General features: G+C 43.1%; 1 protein-coding gene across 6 annotated transcripts in view; it reads right to left on the bottom strand.

Moving 5' to 3' along the window:
• SLC39A11 (solute carrier family 39 member 11) overlaps positions 1 to 23,175 on the bottom strand; it is a 618,770-nt gene that overhangs the window by 169,356 nt on the left and 426,239 nt on the right. For all 6 annotated transcript variants that reach the window (XM_077253431.1, XM_077253433.1, XM_077253434.1 and 3 more), the window contains one exon: positions 2,517 to 2,684. In XM_077253431.1, the coding sequence (XP_077109546.1) occupies positions 2,517 to 2,684 (168 nt within the window). The remainder of the gene's footprint in view (positions 1 to 2,516; positions 2,685 to 23,175) is intronic.

The following is a 23,175-nucleotide window of genomic DNA, read 5'->3' as shown; positions in this document are numbered from 1 at the left end:
AGGTTGGGCCATCACTGAGCTTATTATAGGAAATATCCTTAAGGGAAAGGGAATGTCAAAGCATGAAATCGCAAAATGACATCTTCCGGGTCATATGATAAGTGTAGGATCCATTTCATCCAGGCAAAAGATATTCTGAGCTACTTACCTCCAGCTTAATCTACAGTATATGGCAATCTGCTGGTGGTTTATAAATAAAAACAACAATAACCCAGGAGCTACAGATGAGAGATCAGAAAGAGGAGCTGGGATAAAAGGCGGCCAAGAAAAACAAGGGGTTTTCTTTTCCAAGCGGTGTCTGCATGACAAGTGCACAATACACTGCTGCTGACTGCCAGGCTTCTGCCAGCCAAACAAGCCTTTTAAACAGGCAAATTGGAGCTGGATGGGTATTCCTGGGTCTGGCGCAGATTGGGTTGTGTGCCTTATGTATGAACTGCTCTAATAAGGAGCTTGGTGTTTACTCTGTGCACAATCAAAGCCGTGGAGCCTAAAGACAGACGGGAGCAGCTGCTGACAAGAAGAAGGACGCGGCAGCAGGATGTGGCCAATCTACCTGAGGGGATCCGCAGCCCCAACTATGATTTACTGCACCGATATAAACATCTGCAGAAAAACAGCTGCCTGGTTATGTGCCGCTGATCTGTGCAACACCATTGCTCACATAAGCCGAGCTCATAGAGATTACTTCTCACAGCATGAAGAGAGAGCTGGAGATGGATGGATACCAGAGGCATACCACCCATAACGGCAAACCTCGTGGCCACTATAAGGCCCGTGAGCAGAAGGGGCTTGGTGCCAAGAAGCACCACCCTCTGCCCCTTTCCCATTTCAATGATCTATATACTTGGGAGGCAGATACAGTTGAATACAGGGAGTTATTGGCTCATTGTTCTATCATTCTCCCTATCTATCCGAGCTCTCAGTCTCAGCGCAGCAGGCGCCATGCTGCTGTTACATCCCGCCTACTCGGGAAGCCTCAATCTTTTATATTTTAATGAAAAGGTACTGTTGTTAGGGAACTTTGTAGTCCATTATACTGTGTTAGGGAACGGTGTGGTCCATCATACTGTGTTAGGGAACTGTGTGGTCCATCATACTGTGTTAGGGAACTGTGCAATCCATCATACTGTGTTAGGGAACTGTGTGGTCCGCCATACTGTGTTAGGGAACCGTGCGGTCCATCATACTGTGTTAGGGAACCGTGTGGTCCGTCATACTGTGTTAGGGAACCATGCGGTCCATCATACTGTGTTCGGGAACTGTGTGGTCCATCATACTGTGTTCGGGAACTGTGTGGTCCATCATACTGTGTTAGGGAACTGTTTGGTCCATCATACTGTGTTAGGGAACTGTGTGGTCCATCACACTGTTGTTAGGGAACTGTGTGGTCCATCATACTGTGTTAGGGAACGGTGTGGCCCATCATACTGTGTTAGGGAACTGTTTGGTCCATCATACTGTGTTAGGGAACTGTGTGGTCCATCATACTGTGCTAGGGAACTGTAAGGTCCGTCATACTGTATAGAGAGCTGTGGGGGCCATCATACTGTACAAGGGTGGTGGGGGCACTCATACTGTAGGAGGGAACTGAGAGGTCCATCATACTGTATGATGCGCTCTGGGACTATTATACTGTGTAGAGGGCTGTTAGGCCTTTATATTGTTTGAGGGAAATGGGGAGTCATTACAATGCATATGGTGCTGTGGGGTCCATAATACTGTATTGGTGGCTATGTGGTCTATTATACTGTGAACAGGTACTGTGGAGTCCATCTTACCGTGTATAGAGTGCAATGGGGTCCATCATACTACGTTATAGGGTGCTCTGGGGGCCATCATATTGTATGGATGGGATAAGGGGTCCATCATACTGTGTGGGGTGGTGCTGTATAGGCAACATAATGTGTGTGTGTGTATGTGTGGGTGAGGGATTGTGGGTGCATTATATTAGTGCAGGTTGCTGTGGGGTGATCATATTGAGCGTGTGGGAGATAATTATGTGAGGGGATTCACTGTGAGGCATACTTTTTGTGGGGACATTTTTGAGGTCATGATCCTCTATAGGGGCTATGAAAGGGGGTTCCATAGTGGGTGATAGAGTTGCAATCAAAATGATTGAAACCCATCCTCTACTGGCGCAACAGCCATGTCTATCAAGCCCTTCAGATGCCACAGGGGAGCAGAGTCGCACGCTAATGCCAGCCCCACATCCTTGAAACTTCACAATAGAACTGTGAGGCTCATATATTATCAGTCCTTTCTTTATTGTAACAGGGTGGCAGATCTATTTTTCAACCTTCTTGCAACAATGAGACAATCAAAGCTGATGTATATTCAGTCATGAATGTAACACACATTAATAGCTCTGCAGATATAACAACAGCTGGACTTTAGAACTGTAATGTTTGGCTGGAAGAAAATCTCTAACATAAGTATGCAGTCTGTCCCAGATCCCAGATCATACTGAGAGTAAATACTATTGGTAATGTATATCTACAGAAATAATCTCTTACCTGGAATGTTGTGAATTGTAATTGCGAGGATCAGCAGCATAATCCGTCTCCAGCTGCTGCCCACTTCTTTGTGTGGTGAATCCCGAGTGCCCAGTGCAGACGGATCTTCGGCTAGGGGAGAATGAGCCCCTCTCTTTCTCTGGTAGACATCTCCATTCTCTATTTTATCTACAGGAGACATAAACATGAACCATCAGAAAATTCAGACATGATGAATACAAAGAACTGGAAATACTCTGAATAATTTTGCTATGGGGGTCTTATCGATTGGCTACAGCTGTCAGGCGCCAACCAGGCTGGAAGAGAAGAATTGGAGATCATGGGGGACATGGGCAATGGGACGAAGGAACGCTGTGGGGTCGATAGGTATTTTCTCCTATTATATTACCCCACTGACTGTAAAGTCAAAGAAAGGGGCAGAAAACTTTTCAACATTACTAAAATCCATCCATTTACTGTCTATAGCATGCATATTACCGTTTAATTCACACAGAACACTTTAGCCCCCTATTCTCAGGATCACTGGAGATCTCAGCAGCCGGACCCCTTCCAATCATAAATTTATCAAGTATCCCATGGATAGGTGATACATTTTTGATATATGGGACAACCCCTAAGGCTATAGGGCCACATGACCGTTTTTCTCTCATCCGAGAAAATGGTAATCACATTCTGATTCTAATGAGAGTTTGAGCAGACTGGGATCCAATATTTTTGGATGACAAGAATAAAAAATAAAAAAATGCTAATTTTCCACATTCTGTCAGTCTGTGAAAATAGGACCGCACTGGGATGTCCAATCTTTTTCTACAGATCCATAGACATGAATGACCGAGTGTGACAATCGGATGCAACTAGTGCATGCTGTGATTTTTTTCCTAAGGCTGACTGACATAGACTAACACGGGGACAAGTGTTACCCGTCAAAACGATGGATAGCACTTGTCTGATTTTTACGGTCGTGTGCACGAGCTCTTAAAGTTAGAATTTTGACCTAAAAACTCTTCAGATCAAATGAACCCTCCAGATATTTTAGCACATCCACCATTTATGGCAAGCGATAAGCAATATCCCTGCTCGGACTAAGCCACATATATAACAATTTGCAGATGTCTATATTACTGCATAGGGTGGCTGTGGGGGCCATCACACTGTATGGGGGCTGTGCGGGCCTTAATACTGTTGGAGGGAACTGTAGGGGCCATCATACTGTATGGGGGCTGTGTGGGCCCAATTACTGTTGGAAGGAACTGTAGGGGCCATCATACTGTATGGGGGCTGTGCGGGCTTTAATACTGTTGGAGGGAACTGTAGGGGCCATCATACTGTATGGGGGCTGTGCGGGCTTTAATAATGTTGAAGGGAACTGTGGGGGCCATCATACTGTATGGGGGCTGTGTGGGCTTTAATACTGTTGGAGGGAACTGTAGGGGCCATCATACTGTATGGGGGCTGTGTGGGCCCTATTACTGTTGGAGGGAACTGTGGGGGCCATCATACTGTATGGGGGCTGTGTGGGCCCTATTACTGTTGGAGGGAACTGTGGGGGCCATCATACTGTATGGGGGCTGTGTGGGTCCTATTACTGCTGGAGGGAACTGTGGGGTACATCATACTGTATAAGGGGTTCTGGGACCATTATACATTGTGAGGGGCCTTTATATTGTTTGAGGGAAAAGGGGCGTGGGGGTCATTATACTGGTTTCATGAGGGTCAGCCACTCAGGTACTGTATAAACCCAGCTCCTGACCTGGAGACTCCAGGTCATACTGTTCAATACGTTCAGGCACATTGTGCATTCCTCTCTCAGCTGAAGACTAGACAGGGAAGTGAGCTCAAGCAGCACTGTAATGCTGATGCCGGTGACAGGCACTAGACAGCTGTGTTTTCCCACTATCGGGGCTTGTGAAGTTGAAACAGACAGTGTTTTGATCCGGTGCCAATTAGCCTACCATCCGGGTGACTCATGGGGGTAATGTGATAATGCTTCACTTTTCAGCTTCCAATAGAGATGGGAAATATGCAAGTAACCTGCAGCCTACAAGCTGGGGAAGATCGGAGAAGAGATCAGTCTTTATTGCGCTATTTTTGCCGAGTCTTCCATGAATTTAGAGTAGATTTAACAAGGAAAGCAAGACAAAGCATTCATTACACCGCTTCTCAGATTCCTCAGCACTAGATGTCACTTTGATGGTCACCTCCACTGGCCACAATCAAGTAGAAATAATACAATTGCTGCTAGAATCATTAGCAGGTGGAGCTTTTTATGTACTGGAGCATCAAAAGGGCTGAAAATCATCCAATTTGTATCCTCCTTGTACTAATATAGATTTTATAGTGTTTTCAGACTTGATAGCGGCTATAAAAGCCTGGCAGCTATTCCAAAATCACACATCACCCATTATCGTAATGTGCCCTCCTGCTGCTGATTCATCATATATAACGTAAAGTAAAAGAAGCAATCAGTAAGTTGAAGACTAACGTCTTGGTATTTTCCTTGTAAGCCATTAACTAAGTATAGTGTTTTCATTAGCGGTGGCCTCTTTAATACTGGTGCAGGAAACTTTGGCTCTTATTCCTTTTATGAGGTCACTTTTCTTTTTAGTCTTTACATTCTTTTTGCACCAAATTCTTCTTGCTGGTTGATTAATTTTGTACATAAATCCAGATTCAGATTTATCATTATCTATGCACCTTTTTTTCCTGTAGTAAAATTGTTTAAGATAAAAACTGGGCATGGGTTTTATTATCCACATGTTTGAACCCAATTCATCATTTGCGACTTTTTGAAATGTGGCAAAACTTTTGTGCAACTGTACTCCTGTACCTTACTGGAGTCCAAAATCTGTCTTATTTTATTTTGGTCTTACTGAAGACTGACATGCAACATTTTAAAGGATCAGGTGACTTTTACCTTTTTGTGTCCTTTTAGAGTAAAAGACAAGAAAAAAGAGAAAATTTTATTTTACAAAAAAATGTATCAACCCTTGGGCACAATTTTGAAGAGTTTGATTCAAAAAAAGCAAAAATATTCTACAAGATAAAAAATAAATCACTTTTGCGCCTTTTTAGAGCAAAAAGTTGCATGCTCTTCTAAAATGTTGTTTGTCTTCATCTGCACAAAAATAAAATTAGAGGACAGAACGCCTGTTTGCTGCATTCAGTCATGAACATTTCTGAAAAAAGACTAATCAATTTTCAGTGGATGTTGGTTGAAATGGGCTAACAAGTCAACAAGGCTGGCCCAATAGATGACCATCAAGTGGATCCAGGTCCTAATGGACAAAGTGAACTGAGTGAAGTGAAGTTTATACTGCAACCAGGGTGTAGGACCAGGCCAATGGGCTTTCATAGATCAGAAGCTCTCTGGTGGCGACACCATAATAGGCGGAGGCTGGCTGGAGATGACGTGGCACTGGCAACGCCATGAAGCTGCATTCATGAGGAAATGACATACTGATCCTACTACTGGGATTAAGGTGTGGGGTGGCATTATGTACAATAGCTGGACTTCTCAAATCTTCATTCCAGGTTTGGTGGTGGAGTCAGTGGTGCAGCCATTTTTCCAAAGTGTTCAAGTAGCAGTTTTTCAACATGCAAACGCCAGGAACCTTGAGTACGGCAGAAATTCTTTTGTAACCTTTGCCAGATCTGTGCCTTGCCACAAATCTGTCTCTGAGCTCCTTGGCCAGTTCCTTTGACCTCATGATTCTCATTTGGTCTGACATGCACTGTGAGCTGTGAGGTCTTATATAGACAGGTGTGTGCCTTTCCAAATTAAGTCCTATCAGTTTAATTAAACACAGCTGGACTCTAATGAAGGAGGATCACAAGGAAATGGACAGCATGTGACTTAAATATGAGTGTCTGAGCAAAGGGTCTGAATACTTATGACCATGTGATATTTCAGTTTTTCTTTTTTAATAAATTTGCAAAAATTTCTACATTTCTGTTTTTTTTTTTTTCAGTCAAGATGGGGTGCAGAGTGTACATTAATGAGAAACAAATGAACTTTTTTGAATTTACCAAATGGCTGCAATGAAACAAAGAGTGAAAAATTTAAAGGGGTCTGAATACTTTCCGCACCCACTGTATGTTACTTGTACTGCTGCGTGCACTGTGAGCAGCCTGTGTGGCCTAAATGTGCCACCATGGGCTGCAGCATCTCCAGACTTACTTCACATCAAGCACATTAGGGCCGTCAGTGGTCTGCAACTGGTCAGGGAGCTGCCATCAGCGGATCTTGATGATTTGCCCAAGTGCAGTCAGTGGGGCAGAACCTTCCTCAGTCAACTATTAATAACCTCATTGATAGCAGGTGAAGCTGTAAGTGAGGGATTTCTGCACGTGGCGCTCATACTCCATACTGAATAAATCTAAAAATTTTGAAAATGTTGTTTTCACATTTTCAGATCACGGTCTATCCATCCTCTTGGTGTTGCAATTTTAATGATGAGGAGTGTACTTAGGCCAGGTTTGAAATAATCATTCACAAATAAGAGAAGTTCCGTTCGCAAGTCCACTCTGCACATGGGTTCAGGAGACGCTGGCAATTACATGCAATATTCGCCTTCATAAAACAGACTAGAGAGGTGCATGCTGCGAGTTTTAGATCCATATGGAAAACCACACGTATGCACTAGCACAAGGACTGGTCAGCGTGCAGTCTGCAGCATCATTATACCCTGCTAGTGCTTCAGGTTCATGGTGCATTCTGGGAGCCATACTCATTTGTTTCCTTTCAGATGGATGGGACTTTGTGACTTGTTAATGGCGTGTGGCAACTTTTTCTATGATTTCAATTACATTGATCGTTCGCTCTCAGCCATGGATTTCTTACATTACACATGACAGCGATTTAATGAGATGCTTGCCCTGCAAACTGCTGAACACAGGGAAAATGTCAAGCAAGTAGCGTCCCGGGGGTGGCCAAAATATAGAAGACAGTCAGATAATGTCAAACTATAAAATGACGAAGGACAGGGGTGACTTCAATGCTCAGAGCAGCACTGGAAATAGTTTGCATCATAGGCAGATACAATGGAAAATGTGTTCTTGCAACCGCCACAATGTAGCGTTTTTGCAGGTGGTAGACACAATAATAATAAGTTGGCGCCAGTTTGGCGCTTTTCACATCAGCAACATGCCAATTTATGCAGAAGATTTTCACTTTGGATTTCAGTCTTTGTAATGCTGCAAATTTACAGTAGTTCTGCATTAACGTAAGAAACTAAACTGGCTGCAGATTTGCTGACAGTGGACATGTAAACTATGGCTATGTTCATGAGCTCAGAATTTGCTGCAGATTTCACACAGCAGATATGTTAGTATAGAAATTATATGCTATTTGCCCTGTTTAGTCGGCCATCTCCGCTGTATTGCAGCAGCCGAGCTTTGCATATAGCGTAGGGGCCATACTATGGTAAATTTACTGTAACACATGAAGACTTTATTCAGCAGTGTTGTGGGCAAGGTTGGACCAGGAGGCACAAGACACCTAGTCCTGCAGTGATAAAACACTGATTTTATTAAACAGCAACACACAGCCTAATAAGTGACACATCGCTGGAATCAGGGTCTCAGACTCTACACCATACTGCTCTCAGATTACCCAGCAAAAACCTGCTGACTGATTCCCTTTAAATATGCCTTGTTGGTTGGATTCCTTTGACCAACTAGGAATTGTATTCGCTCAAATTAGCTTTCTTTATTTCTCTTTATTACTAGTACAGTTATCCTGTGACTCTTGAGATGACGCACTACAGATTGATCAAGCAATATATACCCATTTTTGCGGATTCTCACACTCAAGTCCCATGATACCTGAAATCCATACAGAACTATCCCTCTCGGCTATAAGAATCGCATTGAGCTCGGTCACCAAAAGGTGTCTATAATTAATTCTCACGTTAGTAGAAGAATCTGCACTGTCTAAAACTGCATTATCAGCAGGGATTATGCAGACGGGTCATCTTCTAAGACAGAAAAGACCATGACGTTAACCACCAGTACAAGTTCATCAAGGCAAGCCTAGCACTAAGGCCATGTGCAAACGTTCAGTATTTTTTGCGTTTTTTTGCTATAAAAACGCGAAAAAAACGCTAACATATGCCTCCTATTATTTACAGTGTATTCCGCATTTTGTGTGCAAATGTTGCATTTTTTTTGCGCGAAAAAATCGCATCGTGGAAAAAAAGGCAACATGTTCATTAAAAATGTGGAATTGTGGGGATTCCGCACACCTAGGAGTGCATTGATCTGCTTACTTCCCGCACAGGGCTGTGCACACCATGCGGGAAGTAAGCAGATTATGTGCGGTTGGTACCCAGGGTGGACGAGAGGAAACTCTCCTCCACGGACTGGGCACCATATAATTGGTCAAAAAAAAAGAATTAAAATAAAAAATAGTCATATACTCACCTTCGATGGCCTCCGGAGTGTTCCCGCCTCTCACCGCTGCATGTTGCCGCTTCGGTTCCTAAAGATGGTGTGGTTTAGGACCTGCGATGACGTCGCTGTCTTGTGATTGGTCGCGAGACCGCTCATGTGACCGCCCACGTGACCGCGACGTCATCGAAGGTCCTGAACCACACCATCTATAGGAACGGACGCCGCTGAGGAGATCAGCTGTCTGCAGGTGAGTATAACCATTTTTTTATTTTTTTTATTATTTTTAAACATTCTATCTTTTACTATTGATGCTGCATAAGCAGCATCTATAGTAAAAAGTTGGTCACTCTTGTCAAACACTATGTTTGACAAGTGTGACCAACCTGTCAGTCAGTTTTCCAAGCGATGCTACAGATCGCTTGAAAAACTTTAGCATTCTGCAAGCTAATTACGCTTGCAAAATGCTAAAAAAAAAACGGGAAAAAAACGCAAAAAAAAATGCGGATTTCTTGCAGAAAATTTCCGTTTTTCTTCAGGAAATTTCTGCAAGAAATCCTGACGTGTGCACATACCCTTAGCGTCAGCACGACTGAGTCAGAGCAAATCCCCACCCAACTGCACTTTCAGACCTGTATGTTCAGTGAAAAGAGTCAAAGAGTGACACTGAAAAGCATAAAGTGGTTATAGCAACTGGAGATATTTAGGGGATAAGCATTAAAAGGAAGCAGCACACTTTCATATATGGAATTAATGGTGACGCACTTGTCACCCAGTAAAAATGATACCTTTTTTGTAGAGATCCCATGTGCCAGTTCTGAGATATCTAGCTTAGAAGGCATATGCAAATCACGCTGGGGGAGTGTCAGACTACTTTTTCTCAGTGCACTTGCAGCCTGATTTGCATATTTTTTCTGTTTGTTTTAAACATCTTTTTATTAAGGTTAATACAATTAACAATTCAAAAGCGTTAATAAAGAGATAACAAAAATAGAATTGGGAGTCATCTGTTAATTAATACAATAACATAAAATTGTGGGGCCACTTTATAATGGAAACAGAAAGAACAGTATTCGTTTGTAGTGCAGTCGGTGGCCAGCAGGGTATAACAAAACAGAGACTAGCATATTTTTTCTACTATAGATTTGTCATGACTAGTACATCAGATCTCTACAAAAAAGGTGTCATTTTTATTGGGGGATAAGCATCTATACAACTATACCACTACTTCCATATGTAAAATCATGATGACAGGGTCCTTTAACCTTTATTAGAGGGAGGTAACTTTATAACAAGGGAGGTTATGCTCAGCGCATGTGTCTGAGCCTTTCAATGGAGTTATACCTCCAATGTATGACGCTATATAAGCATCTAGTGGTATCAGTCGCCCATACTGTCCCTGTATCAAATCCCACCAAGGACAACATCTGCAAGAAGTTTGTATGTTCTCTCCTTCTTTGCGTGGGTTTCCTCCGGGTACTCCGGTTTCCTCCCACACTGCAAAGACATACTGATAGTGAATTTAGATTGTGAGCCCCATCGGGGACAGCGATGATAATGTGTGCAAACTGTAAAGCGCTGCGGAATATGTTAGCGCTATATAAAAATAAAAAGAGAAAAAAAAAGAGAGAAGAGAAGATGACAAAAAGGAATGCTGACACTTACTGGCCCGACAGGGACTAAAAGACACTCTTTTGGCCTCCATTGCATGAATGACAACCAAGGGGTACATTTACAGACCCTTTCCTAACACATATGCCAAAAGTAAGGCTTAAAACTATTTTTAGTATCTCTCTTTTTTTGGTAGTCTTTAACCTCATTCCTACAATTTTACTCCGGAGGAGACGAGCGAGAGACAGGATAAACGATGTCCTAGTACATTCATTTACCAACTCAAGGACATGGAGGGAGATGATAAATTACCACTTTACAGTCAGGGGCCTCAGAGTCTCAGAGATCTCAGTTTGAAGAGGAAACGGCAAAAGGAGCAAAAGCTTAAGTCAGCCAAGGTAGCGAAGACTAATCTCAGATGCCGATTGTGCTTATTCTGTTCCTGACAACTTAGAATTATAAGTACAATATAGGCATATAATATTGTCAGCCTCATTGTGTGTTTCAGGACAGTGTCTGTACTGCACCGCAGAATATGCAAGCCAAAAAATTATTTAAATGCAGAACAAGCAACACTGTGAAACCAGAACACATGAACTGCGCGCATAGTGAACAAGCCCGTAGAGACATGTTCACACCACCAAGAGACTTGAAAACAGAAAAAAGCACAGTAAAGCCAAAAACACTATGTTGCAAAAAAAATCACAGTAGACAGCAAATGCTGGTAAAAAGATGGAAAAAACAGGGTATTTGGTTGATACGTTTTTTGCAAAAAATGTATAATAAGCCGCTCTACCAAATGTCAAGGTATACATATATACATGTGTTCTGGTTTCACATAATTGTTTTCTTGTGTCCACAAGACTGGGGAGGCCTCCACCCCTCTTTTTTTGAGCTGTGCGCACAGGAGCCGTTCTGTCCAGCGTGTCCACATGGACATTCCTTTTCTTAATCCTGCTCATACAGGTATTGTACATATGACCAGGTTTTAAATACATCAGATAGGGATTACATACATTAGCTAGGACTGCTCTGATATGGGTATACCTTGACGTTTGGTAGAGCGGCTTAATATATATTTTTTGCAAAAAACTTATCAACCAAATACCCTGTTTTTTCCATCTTTTTACCAGCATTTGCTGTCTACTGTGATTTTTTTTTTTTGCAACAGAGTGTTTTTTGGTTTTACTGTGCTTTTTTGTGTTTTCAGAACAAGCATCACGTCACAAGTTTCCTCCCTGCCCGGCTGTGCCGCTGATTGCAAGTCGCCATATAGTGCAATGCACTAGTACCAAATGTCAGCTTAGAAATCTTGGTTATAAGGGATATTCAGGACAACAGAAAATGATGGCACAACTCACTATGTGCTGGCTAAGTAAAAATTAAATCAGTAAGTGGCACACAAGGGTCCTAGGATAATTAAAGGGAAAGATGAGTGGCGCCAAGAGTATCGACTTATTCCCTTTATTTAAAGGACTGTGGTCTTAACGTAAGGACAGCACATAGTAATTAGTAGGAGTTTGTCACGTTGAATGATCTCTTGCTAAGAGGGCAGTAAAAGTATGTGAGCAGCAATATTAACCGATCAATGAATTGTCCTAAAGACAGATTATATTCTAACAAAGGAGATGTTACCGAATGTGGATGATGGATAGGACACTGGTGGTGGATGCTATTGGATGTAGGGGAGGGATTCATTTGGAGAAAAAAAAAAAGAAGAAAAGACTCTACTATATATTTACCTTGAGATTTTAATTTCACCATCACCTTTTAGAGCTAATAACCTGCAGATATAGGGCCATTCTGATACGGCTCCTTGAGAGGTCTGGCACATCTGATGCGCGGGATGAATGAGAATTTTTAGTTTTCTTTTAAAGGTGAACTTGACTCATTTGGATGTAGCCCTTTTACACTAAGATTTCAGAAGAGTCAGTTGTTCTTTAGAGTCATATGAATGGACACACCAGTCTAAGCAAAAAATCTCTGCTCTCCTGGATGCTTTCCTCAGGGAGTGAACCGGCAAACTGTACTAAACGTGACAAATTGCTCACATGAATCTTACATAATGTGGCGCCTTCACTTTCTAAAAGATTGCTGCCACAGTAAATCCACCTCCTCCTTGAGCTGTCGGTGGGGATTACTTGTAATTTGTGTAAATGATTAAAGCCAAAATTTGATCTGTTTTAATGGGATCTGAACAAGTGGAGAGAAAGCTACAAAAATGTGCTCTTGTACAAACAGATGCAAAAAGATGTAAATATAGTAAAGTCTAATTTTGGATATCAGGCGGTCAAATGGTTAAAAAAAAGTCAGCTGCACAGAGGTGTATTGAGCTGTATAATGAAAGCCCATTACTAAGATATTACAGCACTTAACTCTGCAAGGAGCCTTTCATCAAGATGTGAAACCAGGTCAATGACAGAAGAAGCAAACGACAGTAAATTTGCATCAATCCAGAATCCACAGGACTCTATTGTTTCTGGATTATCAAACATTGAGGATTAAAGGTTGGGAAATTTAAGGGGAATATCCACCAGATATCGAAATCGGTACAAGGCACTCCACAATGAATTTTGGTTTTGTGGTCTCTCTTCAGGACGTAGGAGTGGGCATATCTGCCTCTCATTTCATGCTCTCCTGCCTGCATCTCATGCTCTCCTGTCCGACAAAATGCACACAAGCATAACAGAGAGGCAGAACTTCAGGACAGGCAAGCCATTGGTCAGTGGCAGACGCTGTGCATATTGGGAAGTAAGGAAATAAAGTTCCAGCACTTACAGTGCTGGCAGGATGCTACCGATGAGGAACTACCCACTCAATAAGAGTGACTGGCAAGTTACACAAAATGAAAAATCAGGAACATTCCTAAAGAGAAATGGAGGTCAATATCGCAATGTGAATATATAGTCTCTCAGACATCACTGTCTGTAATCCTTGACTTTATATTTATACCTTTTAATTTGGGAAGATTTCTACAGACTATTAATGTGCACCACCATGTCTGTGCAGGGGCCTCATTAATCTTTTACTTTTGTTTAAAAAGACATACTCGGCATAATGATCCACTCAGCTAATGAATAAAGTGCATTGTCAGTAAATTGTTGTATCCTCAAGTACAATAGTCTATAATGATCATATCTCTGCATGATAAAAAAAAACTGAAAATGTGTATAGAATATACTGAGCTGCATAATGAAGGCTCACTGCAAATAAAATATTGCTGCACTATTATCTTAGGTGCATTTGGCCTCCCTACTTTATATTAATCCAAGTCTCTACCAAGCCATCAACATTTCACAACCAACATTAATGACTGTAGGACAATGGCTTTACTCTGTTCTCAAAGATCTCATGCACGGGGCTGTATTACAGAATCATTAAAGAGTATCCACCGCCTAGAATGAGCCTATGCTATAACTCCATGGACATAATGCCTTCCATATAAAACTCCCTACGGCAGCTGGAGGTCTCCATTCTTATTATTATTACTTCCCTAGACCCACTATGGCAAGTGTGGGAATATAGCTCAGCAGGGATCTTTGCTTTGGCCCAAGCAGGTGGCTATGGAGTCACAACGGACAATAGCAGGTTAGCGAGTTCCAGACAGGTATGTGTCAGGTGTATTTATTGTACACATTTGCCGTACAATGTTACACATGCCAAACATGAAATAAAATATCTAAGGCCGTCTGGCCACTAACTAACATTAAGATTCTAACTACAAAATAAACCTACACAACAACAAAGAAGTTCGTGCAGCCTTACTGTGTCAGTTTCCCAGACCAGCAGATGAGTGAGTGAGATCCCAGCAGTTCCTGATTATATCAGCTGAAGCAGTCAGGAGTCAAAAGCTGGATTGCATGTGTGGAAGGGAAGCACCAGTCCTTTCAGGCTGATCACTAAAGAAACCAGGAGCGGATTACAGTGAAATAAACAGCTTCACAATCAATACCGTGATACATATGAAATGAAACGGGGAGAAACATATCTGATTTCTAGTATTTCTCCCCTTGGCACCTCACATACCCCCTCTTCCTCTGTTCGAGCCCGTAGGTTCGGACACAACGAGCTGCCAAGCAATGTGTCCTAGACAACGTATCTGCATTACCGTGCGCTGCGCCTGCCCTGTGCTCAACGGAAAAGTTAAAAGCTTGTAATGCCAAGAACCAGCGTGTCACCCTCGCATTGCCCTCTTTTGCGCGAGACATTCATGTTAGGGGTGAATGGTCCGTTACTAGCCTAAACTGGCAACCTAGTAAATAAGAGCGTAAGGTGTATAGGGCCCATTTCACAGCCAGGGCTTCCCGTTCAACCACGCTATAATTCTTTTCTGCCCTAGTAAGCTTTCTGCTTAGATAGACCACTGGGTGCTCCTCACCATTCACTTCCTGTGACAACACTGCACCGAGGCCGACACCAGAGGCGTCCGTTTGGACAATAAACTCCCGTTTAAAGTCAGGGGCAACCAACACTGGTTGGTCACAGAGGACCGTTTTCAAATACTGAAAGGCCTTCTCTGCTTCTGCGTTCCACTTTATTGTGATAGATTCGAGCCCTTGGTAAGATCTGTAAGAGGGGCTGCGATGGTGGCAAAATGTTTGATGAACCGCCTATAATAACCAACGATCCCCAAAAAGGCTTCGACTTCCTTTTTGGTGACCGGTCGTGGCCAATTCTGAATAGCGTCCACCTTATTGGTCTGTGGCTTTACGACTCCTCGCCCTATGCTATATCCCAGATAGCGAGCTTCTTCCAATCCCAAAGTACATTTCTTAGGATTGGCAGTTAACCCAGCAGTTTTTATCGAGTCCAAGACGGCTTGTACTTTTGACAAATGTGTGTCCCAGTCATCACTAAAGACAATGATATCGTCCAAGTATGCGGACGCATACTGGACGTGGGGTTTTAGTTTCAATATGTTTATTTGAAATTTTCAACATAACATAATATAACATAGATAATCCTCCATGCAGAAAAATAAGCAAATTATTGGTAAGTACATTTGTTAAATGGAGGCAACAATTAGTCTTGGGGGGAGTCAGACATAAAGACATATTAGGTACAAGACAAACACAGACTGAGGGTAATAACAACAGGGCATAGGGACGTGGGGTTTTAGGACAATATCCATTAGACGTTGGAAGGTGGCTGCAGCACCATGCAACCCAAATGGCATATCACGGTACTGGAACAGTCCCTGGGGCGTTACAAAGGCCGTTTTCTCTTTGGCTGAATCCGTGAGGGGAATCTGCCAATAACCTTTTGTTAAGTCGATAGTGGATATGTACCTGGCCGAACCCAGTCTCTCTATAAGTTCATCAACTCTCGGCATCGGGTAGGCATCAAATTTCGATACCTCATTTAATTTCTGAAAATCATTACAAAATCGAATAGTCCCATTGGGTTTGGGCACCAGCAGGATTGGGCTAGCCCAACCACTCCGGGACTCATCAATGACTCCAAGTTCTAACATTTTCTCAACTTCCTGGGCAATGGCTTGTCTCCGAGCCTCCGGAATTCGATATGGTTTTAGTCGTACCCGGGCCTGTGGATCAGTAACGATATCATGTTTAATTGAGTACGGCCAGGAAGCTCTGAAAAAACCTCTGCATTTTTCTGTATAAATTCCTTGGTCTCTAATTTTTGACTTTCGGATAGTGTCTCTGCAATACCCACCTCTGGCAGTGCTACCTGGGGGTCATTTATCATAGATGGTGATGTCCTTCGAGGTCCATCATTAAGGGTGGCTTCTGTCATTAGACTCTCCCTGTCCCGCCAGGCCTTAAGCAAGTTTATGTGGTAGATTTGTTCGGTTTTCCTCTTGTCTGGTTGATATATCTTATAATTCACTTCACCTATTCTTTCCAACACCTCGTATGGGCCCTGCCACTTTGCAAGAATTTTTTTTCTACAGTAGGTACCAATACTAACACCCTGTCTCCGGGTTGAAAGACTCGTGTTTTAGCCGCTCGGTTGTATACCGTGCTTTGGGCCTGTTGCGCACGTTCTAAACATTCTTTAACTATTGGCATGACTGCCTCAATTCTATCTTGCATAAGCATTACGTGTTCAATTACACTACGATAAGGAGTCACCTCTTGTTCCCAAGTCTCTTTAGCAATATCTAACAGGCCTCTAAGACATCGCCCGTAAACTAACTCAAAAGGTGAAAAGCCTGTGGAGGATTGGGGTACTTCACGTATAGCGAACAGGAGATATGGTATGAGAGCATCCCAATCCCTCCCGTCCTTATCTACCTCCCTTTTCAACATTCCCTTCAGGGTTTTATTAAATCGCTCCACCAATCCGTCAGTCTGAGGGTGATATACTGAAGTACACAAGTGGGAGATTTTTAGTAGTTTACATAAGTCCTTAAGTATTCGAGACATAAAGGGGGTTCCCTGATCCGTTAGTATTTCATTCGGAATGCCGGTGCGAGAAAACATATTAACAAGCTCCTTTGAAATTGCTTTCGCATTGGCATTCCGCAGAGGTACTGCTTCAGGGTAACAAGTGGCATAATCTAGTACAACCAAAATGTACTGATGACCCCTGGCAGATTTAACTAATGGACCAACTATATCCATTGCTATCCTCTTGAAGGGCACCTCTATTATCGGTAAGGGCACAAGGGGGCTTCTAAAATGTGACATAGGTGTGGTCAATTGACATGTAGGGCAGGACTGACAATACCGGGTCACGTCCCCCCCTAGACCCGGCCAAAAGAAACGTTGTAGAATACGGTGTTTTGTTTTTTCTCCGGCCAGGTGTCCCCCCAAGGGATGTTTATGTGCTAGTTCCAAAACTACCTGGCGAAAGGACTTGGGCACCACTAGTTGCTCTACCACCAGCCCTCGCACTTTGTCTATGTGATACAACATACCCTGTTGCACCGCTACATGTGGGAACTCATTTTGAGCCCCTGGGTACAATGGTCTTCCCTCAGAGACCTTTACATTTTCCCATGCCCTTGCCAAAGTAGGATCCTGGTGCTGAGCGGTCCCGAACTTACCACGGGCCACCTCAAGACCTGGCATTTCTATAGCCTCCTCTAGTTCACTTGTGTCGCCTGCATATACAGCCAGAGGTGAGTCTACAGATTCTGGAGTTTCCTCTGAGATGGACCCCCCCCCCCCCCCATCTTGCTGCAATGGCTCAGGGGTTAGCCCCACGGCACACTCCTCAACTGGAGTGTTCATGCCATTTTTAAGGCTCCACAAGTCCCAAAATAAGGGAAAGTCTCTCCCCAATATTATGTCATGTCCCATAGACTTTAGGACTGCCACTTGATGTCTTTTGGTTCCTACTGGCGTGGCAAGGGTGACCCAGGCAGTGGGGTAGTTTTTTATATCGCCATGGATGCAACTAATGCCCAGGGTTAAGTTCGTTAGGGCTCTAGGGTCCACCAAACTGGCATGTACCAGAGTTACTTGACTGCCGGAATCCAAGACGGCATTCACACTATGGCCTTCGACCTCGAGGCAACACACGTGTCGTTCATTTCCTGTGAGGATCTCTGCAACACAGACTGACTGTACATATAACGAAAGCGTCTCATAGCGTTACACTCCATTGGTGTTATGATCCGGTGACCTTGGAGCCGCATGAGAGACTTTCTCAGGAGTAGGTGGTACCTGTACTGACCGCAAACCCTAAACTAACACCGCAACTAGAAGTAGCCGTAGGATGTACCTAACACACTAGACACCTCGACACAGCCGGAGGACTAAATACCCCTATAGATGGAAATGGGAATTCTATCTTGCCTCAAAGCAGAACCCCAGAGGATAGGCAGCCCCCCACAAATATTGACTGTGAGTATAAGAGGAAAAACACACGCAGGCAGAAAAACAGGATTTAGCAAAAGAGGCACTTCTAGCTAAACAGAAAAGGATAGGACAGAATTCTAAGCGGTCAGTATTAAAATCCTAAAAATATCCACAGCAGATAATACAAATAAACTACATCTAACTAAAGACATAGAAGGTATATCTGCATCTCCTGAGAATCCAGCATGACTGAAAAATCCAAACAAAGTCTAAGCTGGACAAAAACACAATGAATTGCACTGAATTGCAAAGCACACTGCATGTGTGCACAGAGACAAAAAACAGACACTTATCTTAGCTGAATTGCAGCAGGGCATGAGGAGCCAGAGAGAGATGCAATCCCTCCAAGTACAACGGACAACTGGCATGGACTCATGGATCCTGCACACCTAAATACCTAATAGAGCTGCAATCAGCAGACACACCTGCGAGGATTACAACCCCAAGACACTGCACTACCACCAACAACCACCGGAGGGAGCCCAAGAGCAGAATTCACAACAATTGGCTCTGTAGTCATTGGGCAGTTAGCTGCTACATGGCCAAGCCCGCGACATCGCCAACATTGTATAGGTCCTTGCTTCCTCGCTGGAGAAACCTGATAGGGTCTGCTGATTTGCTGTGAGACCGTACTGCCTCCATAGTCCTTTGTGGGTCTGCTACCCTTTATTGCAACGTTCTCTTCTTTTGAAGATGACGTAGGTTTTGCAGTATTTTCTGGCGATTTCTTGGTAGCCCAGCGAGGTGATAACGTCCCGTGGAGTAGGCTCTCGGAAGCATTGTAGCGTTCGACCACAATCACCAACTGGTCGGCTGTAGATGGGTCACCTTGTCCAACCCACCTCTGTATCTTAGGGGGTAAGGACCGCAGGTACTTGTCTAGAACAACACGTTCCACCATCTCCAGATGTCAAAATCTCTGGTTGCAGCCATTTTTTTACTAGATGGATAAGATCATGCATTTGTGAGCGGGCTGGCTGATGTTCCACAAAAGTCCATAAATGTACCCTCTGTGCTCGTACATATGTGTTTACTCCCAGCCTTGCCAGGATTTCACCTTTTAATTTGTTATAGTCCATAGCATCCACTCCACTTAGATCGTAATAGGCCTTTTGTGGATCTCCACTCAGAAATGGAGCAACCACTTCAGCCCATCCGTCCACCGGTAAATGCTCACGTTCTGCAATACGTTCAAATACGGTGAGATATGCTTCTACATCATCGTCAGCAGTCATTTTAAGCAGGGTTTTTTGTACGGCTTTCTGTGCACTAGCAACACTTTGTGCATGATCCCTCTCATCTCGGGGCTTCCGAATCAAAGCCTGCTTTATTGCATTCAACTGCTCTTGCTGAATCTGGTTTTGCTGGTCCAGGGCTTGCTGGAAGTAAGTATTAGTCTGCTATTGTTGAACATTTGCCTGCAGTAACTGTTTCACTAGTTCCTCCATATTACTGGACTCTTGGCTCTTCAAAAGCACAGGAGCTTTCAGCCAGGACATACACAGAGCACTTTCTCTGCAGTCACAGTCCAATAGCCACAAGTGCCCGCATTCGAAACACCATTTGTGGGAATATAGCTCAGCAGGGATCTTTGCTTTGGCCCAAGCAGGTGGCTATGGAGTCACAACGGACAATAGCAGGCTAGCGAGTTCCAGACGGTATGTGTCAGGTGTATTTATTGTACACATTTGCCGTACAATGTTACACATGCCAAACATGAAATAAAATATCTAAGGCCGTCTGGCCACTAACTAACATTAAGATTCTAACTACAAAATAAACCTACACAACAACAAAGAAGTTCGTGCAGCCTTACTGTGTCAGCTTCCCAGACCAGCAGATGAGTGAGTGAGATCCCAGCAGTTCCTGATTATATCAGCTGAAGCAGTCAGGAGTCAAAAGCTGCATTGCATGTGTGGAAGGGAAGCACCAGTCCTTTCAGGCTGATCACTAAAGAAACCAGGAGCGGATTACAGTGAAATAAACAGCTTCACAATCAATAACGTGATACATATGAAATGAAACGGGGAGAAACATATCCGTTTTCTAGTATTTCTCCCCTTGGCACCTCACACAAGGAACGTAAAGAATCTCATACTTTAGTAAGGTCTTGCCCTTTAAAATGATTTAGGATTTACATTAACCGATCTGCAGCACTACACTAAGAACTAAGCGTTGATCAATTTATTTACCGACTGGCTACCATTGTTCTCGTGAGTACAAATCCTGTTTATACAACACTGTGCTGCTGGGAAAGATTATTTTTTCATATAGCTTAAAAATCATTTCATCCAACGAATGAGTGTTTTGCTCGTTCATTTGGTGATCAACAGCCTGTTTACAACGCAAGATTATCGTTAAACAAGTGTTAAGCCTCCTTACCTTGACAAGCCAGAGCTGGTATGTTACTCTCCACAAGGAGAAACCTTACCCCTTAGACCTAAGAATTCACTAATTCACAATAATCTTTCAGTGTAAATGCACCCATTGCATATGTCAGGATCATCTGCTCAGTGACTGATTGTTATGCTACCCTATGGAAACTCGGTCATGCTGAGTTGTCAGTGTTTTGATTGACAGCTCGACTGTCCAATCTTGAGACGGGCGCTCTGAGCTGTCGATGCTTTGATTGACAGCTCAGCTGTCCAATCTGGGACTGGGAGGTGCAGGACTTTCTCCAGGTGTTCTCTGTTCTGGAGATTGCCCAAGCTATTAAACTGAGCAGTTTGTCTCTAATCCCTGCCAGATGTAGTTTGTGCTTCCTGGTGACTGTTTGCCTGGTTCTGTTGTTCTGAGTTCTGATCGTCTGCTGCCTGACCCTTGGACAGTATTCTGAGTATCCCTTTGTCTTGTCCTTTTGCTTTGATCAGCTATCTCCTGGTATTTTGACCCCAGACCGTGACCTGACTTACGCCTTTGTCTTTTCCCTTGGTTTTCTACGTGCTTGGAACGTTTGACTTCTCTGACTTACGGTCTGTCCGTGAGTAGTAACTACCATCACAGCGTAGTTCAAAACCATCAGTGGTCCTTCAAAATATCTCACACCCTACAAAAGATCAGCAACTTGTTTCCAATGTCCGTAAATGAATCAATACCATGCATCAAGCCCTAAATCCAGGACTTGAGAATACTTTAGGCCTCGTCCAGACAGCTGTTGTTCTTCCAACTGATCCGCAAAAACAGAAAACAACTAGTCGGAGTCGTGTATCAAAATCACCCACAAATGTCTACGGCTGTGTGAAAGAGTGCAATCTGTGTGGTGTCAATTATTACCATTATAATGAAGAAGCTTACTTGTTTCATATGAGAAAATTATGGATGAAAGTCTGATAGTAAAAACTGACAATAATTGATGAAAATCTGATCCAAAACACTGATCACGGACATCTAAATGAGTTCTTAGACAAAGGTGCTTAATATTTGTTGCCAAAGATAAAAACCTTTAAGATTAAGAGAAATGTTTAAAAAAAATTCCATTACAGGGCCACTAGAAAAGCTAAAATGGGACCCTGGGTTATCTTATGGCTTGATTTCTACACTGTTATCTTCTACCACTATCTTATTCTTCTCCTCTCAAAACGTTAAAAATTCTGCTGACGCCTTGCAGGTTGATGAACGCCTCAACTCCAGTTGGTCCCACAGAAACCAATTTCACACCTAGGTGGCTTCATTCCCCACTGAGACTAATAAATATTTAAGTATCTGCAATTACAGTGACAGCTTAACCAAGCTAAGTGGAATAATCACTTCCGGATTTCGGCAACCATTACATTTTTATAGCTGGAAAAGCCTGCAATCACCTTTAGCATAGAAGAATATTAGCGCATAGACTACAAAACTAGAGAGATAGCCCAAGTCTAGTATGAAACGCAAAATGCACTCAAACTGTAATGATAAAACATCATTATGGACACAGAGCATGCTACTTGAAAACACCAAAACGCACAATTGACAATGGACTAAACTTGGAGAAAACATACAATAACGATGAAGATATTACTCTTGTTTAGATTTAATGTTAATTATTGGTATAAATGGAAACTGTAATGGCAGACAGATAGGATGTCCTCTAAACTTCCCAAACAAAGTTATAGCAAAGTTTTTTGTGACACTTTACAAATGTGTAAACGATGTGCAGTCACATGTTTGTTACGCCATATCTTGCCCCCTTTTTTTCCTAACTTGATGTGACAATGCAGGATAGGACAATACTGTCATGTCGGACGCTGTTCAGACCAGGTCGTTCGACAGACAGCGGTAATTCCGCTTTTGACCACTATTTGCTCATTGGCGTCGGCTAGGTTTTGTCCAGCTGTTCCAGGGTTAATTTTCCTGATCCTCGGATTGGAAGCTGGGCCATGCCCATGGCCTTTAAATAGTTCTCCGGATCATTGGGCGTCGCCGATTATAGCTTCTGTCTTGCGTTGTTATCTCGGTCTGGAGTGGAGAGCTGGTTGTTGGAGAATCGTTGCTGGTGGTGTATTTTCCTTTGTCTTATTTACTCCTTCCTATATTTGTGTTTATTTTGCCCTGCACATTTATAGTGTATTCCTGAGTGACTGCGGCGTGGTGTATATTTTCCTTTATCCTTGTCTGTGCTAACTGTGGGTATTGGTGTATTACATTCACTGGGTGGAGGGCGCAGGTTTTCAGCTTAGGGTTGTAACAGGAGGCAGGGTGAGGTTCGAGGCCTGGACATGCACACCATCAGTGTAAACTTCAGGTAGAGGGCCAGTCAGCATTTCCCTAGTCTGAGGGAAATTGCAGGGGCCCGGGTTATTAGCTCTCACCCACCTAGTCTCCCCGTGACAAATACACAAGATTGTATTGTG

Source organism: Ranitomeya variabilis, chromosome 4 (genome assembly GCF_051348905.1).
Source record: "Ranitomeya variabilis isolate aRanVar5 chromosome 4, aRanVar5.hap1, whole genome shotgun sequence".
NCBI lineage: Eukaryota > Metazoa > Chordata > Amphibia > Anura > Dendrobatidae > Ranitomeya > Ranitomeya variabilis.
This window is presented reverse-complemented; position numbering and strand designations above follow the sequence as displayed.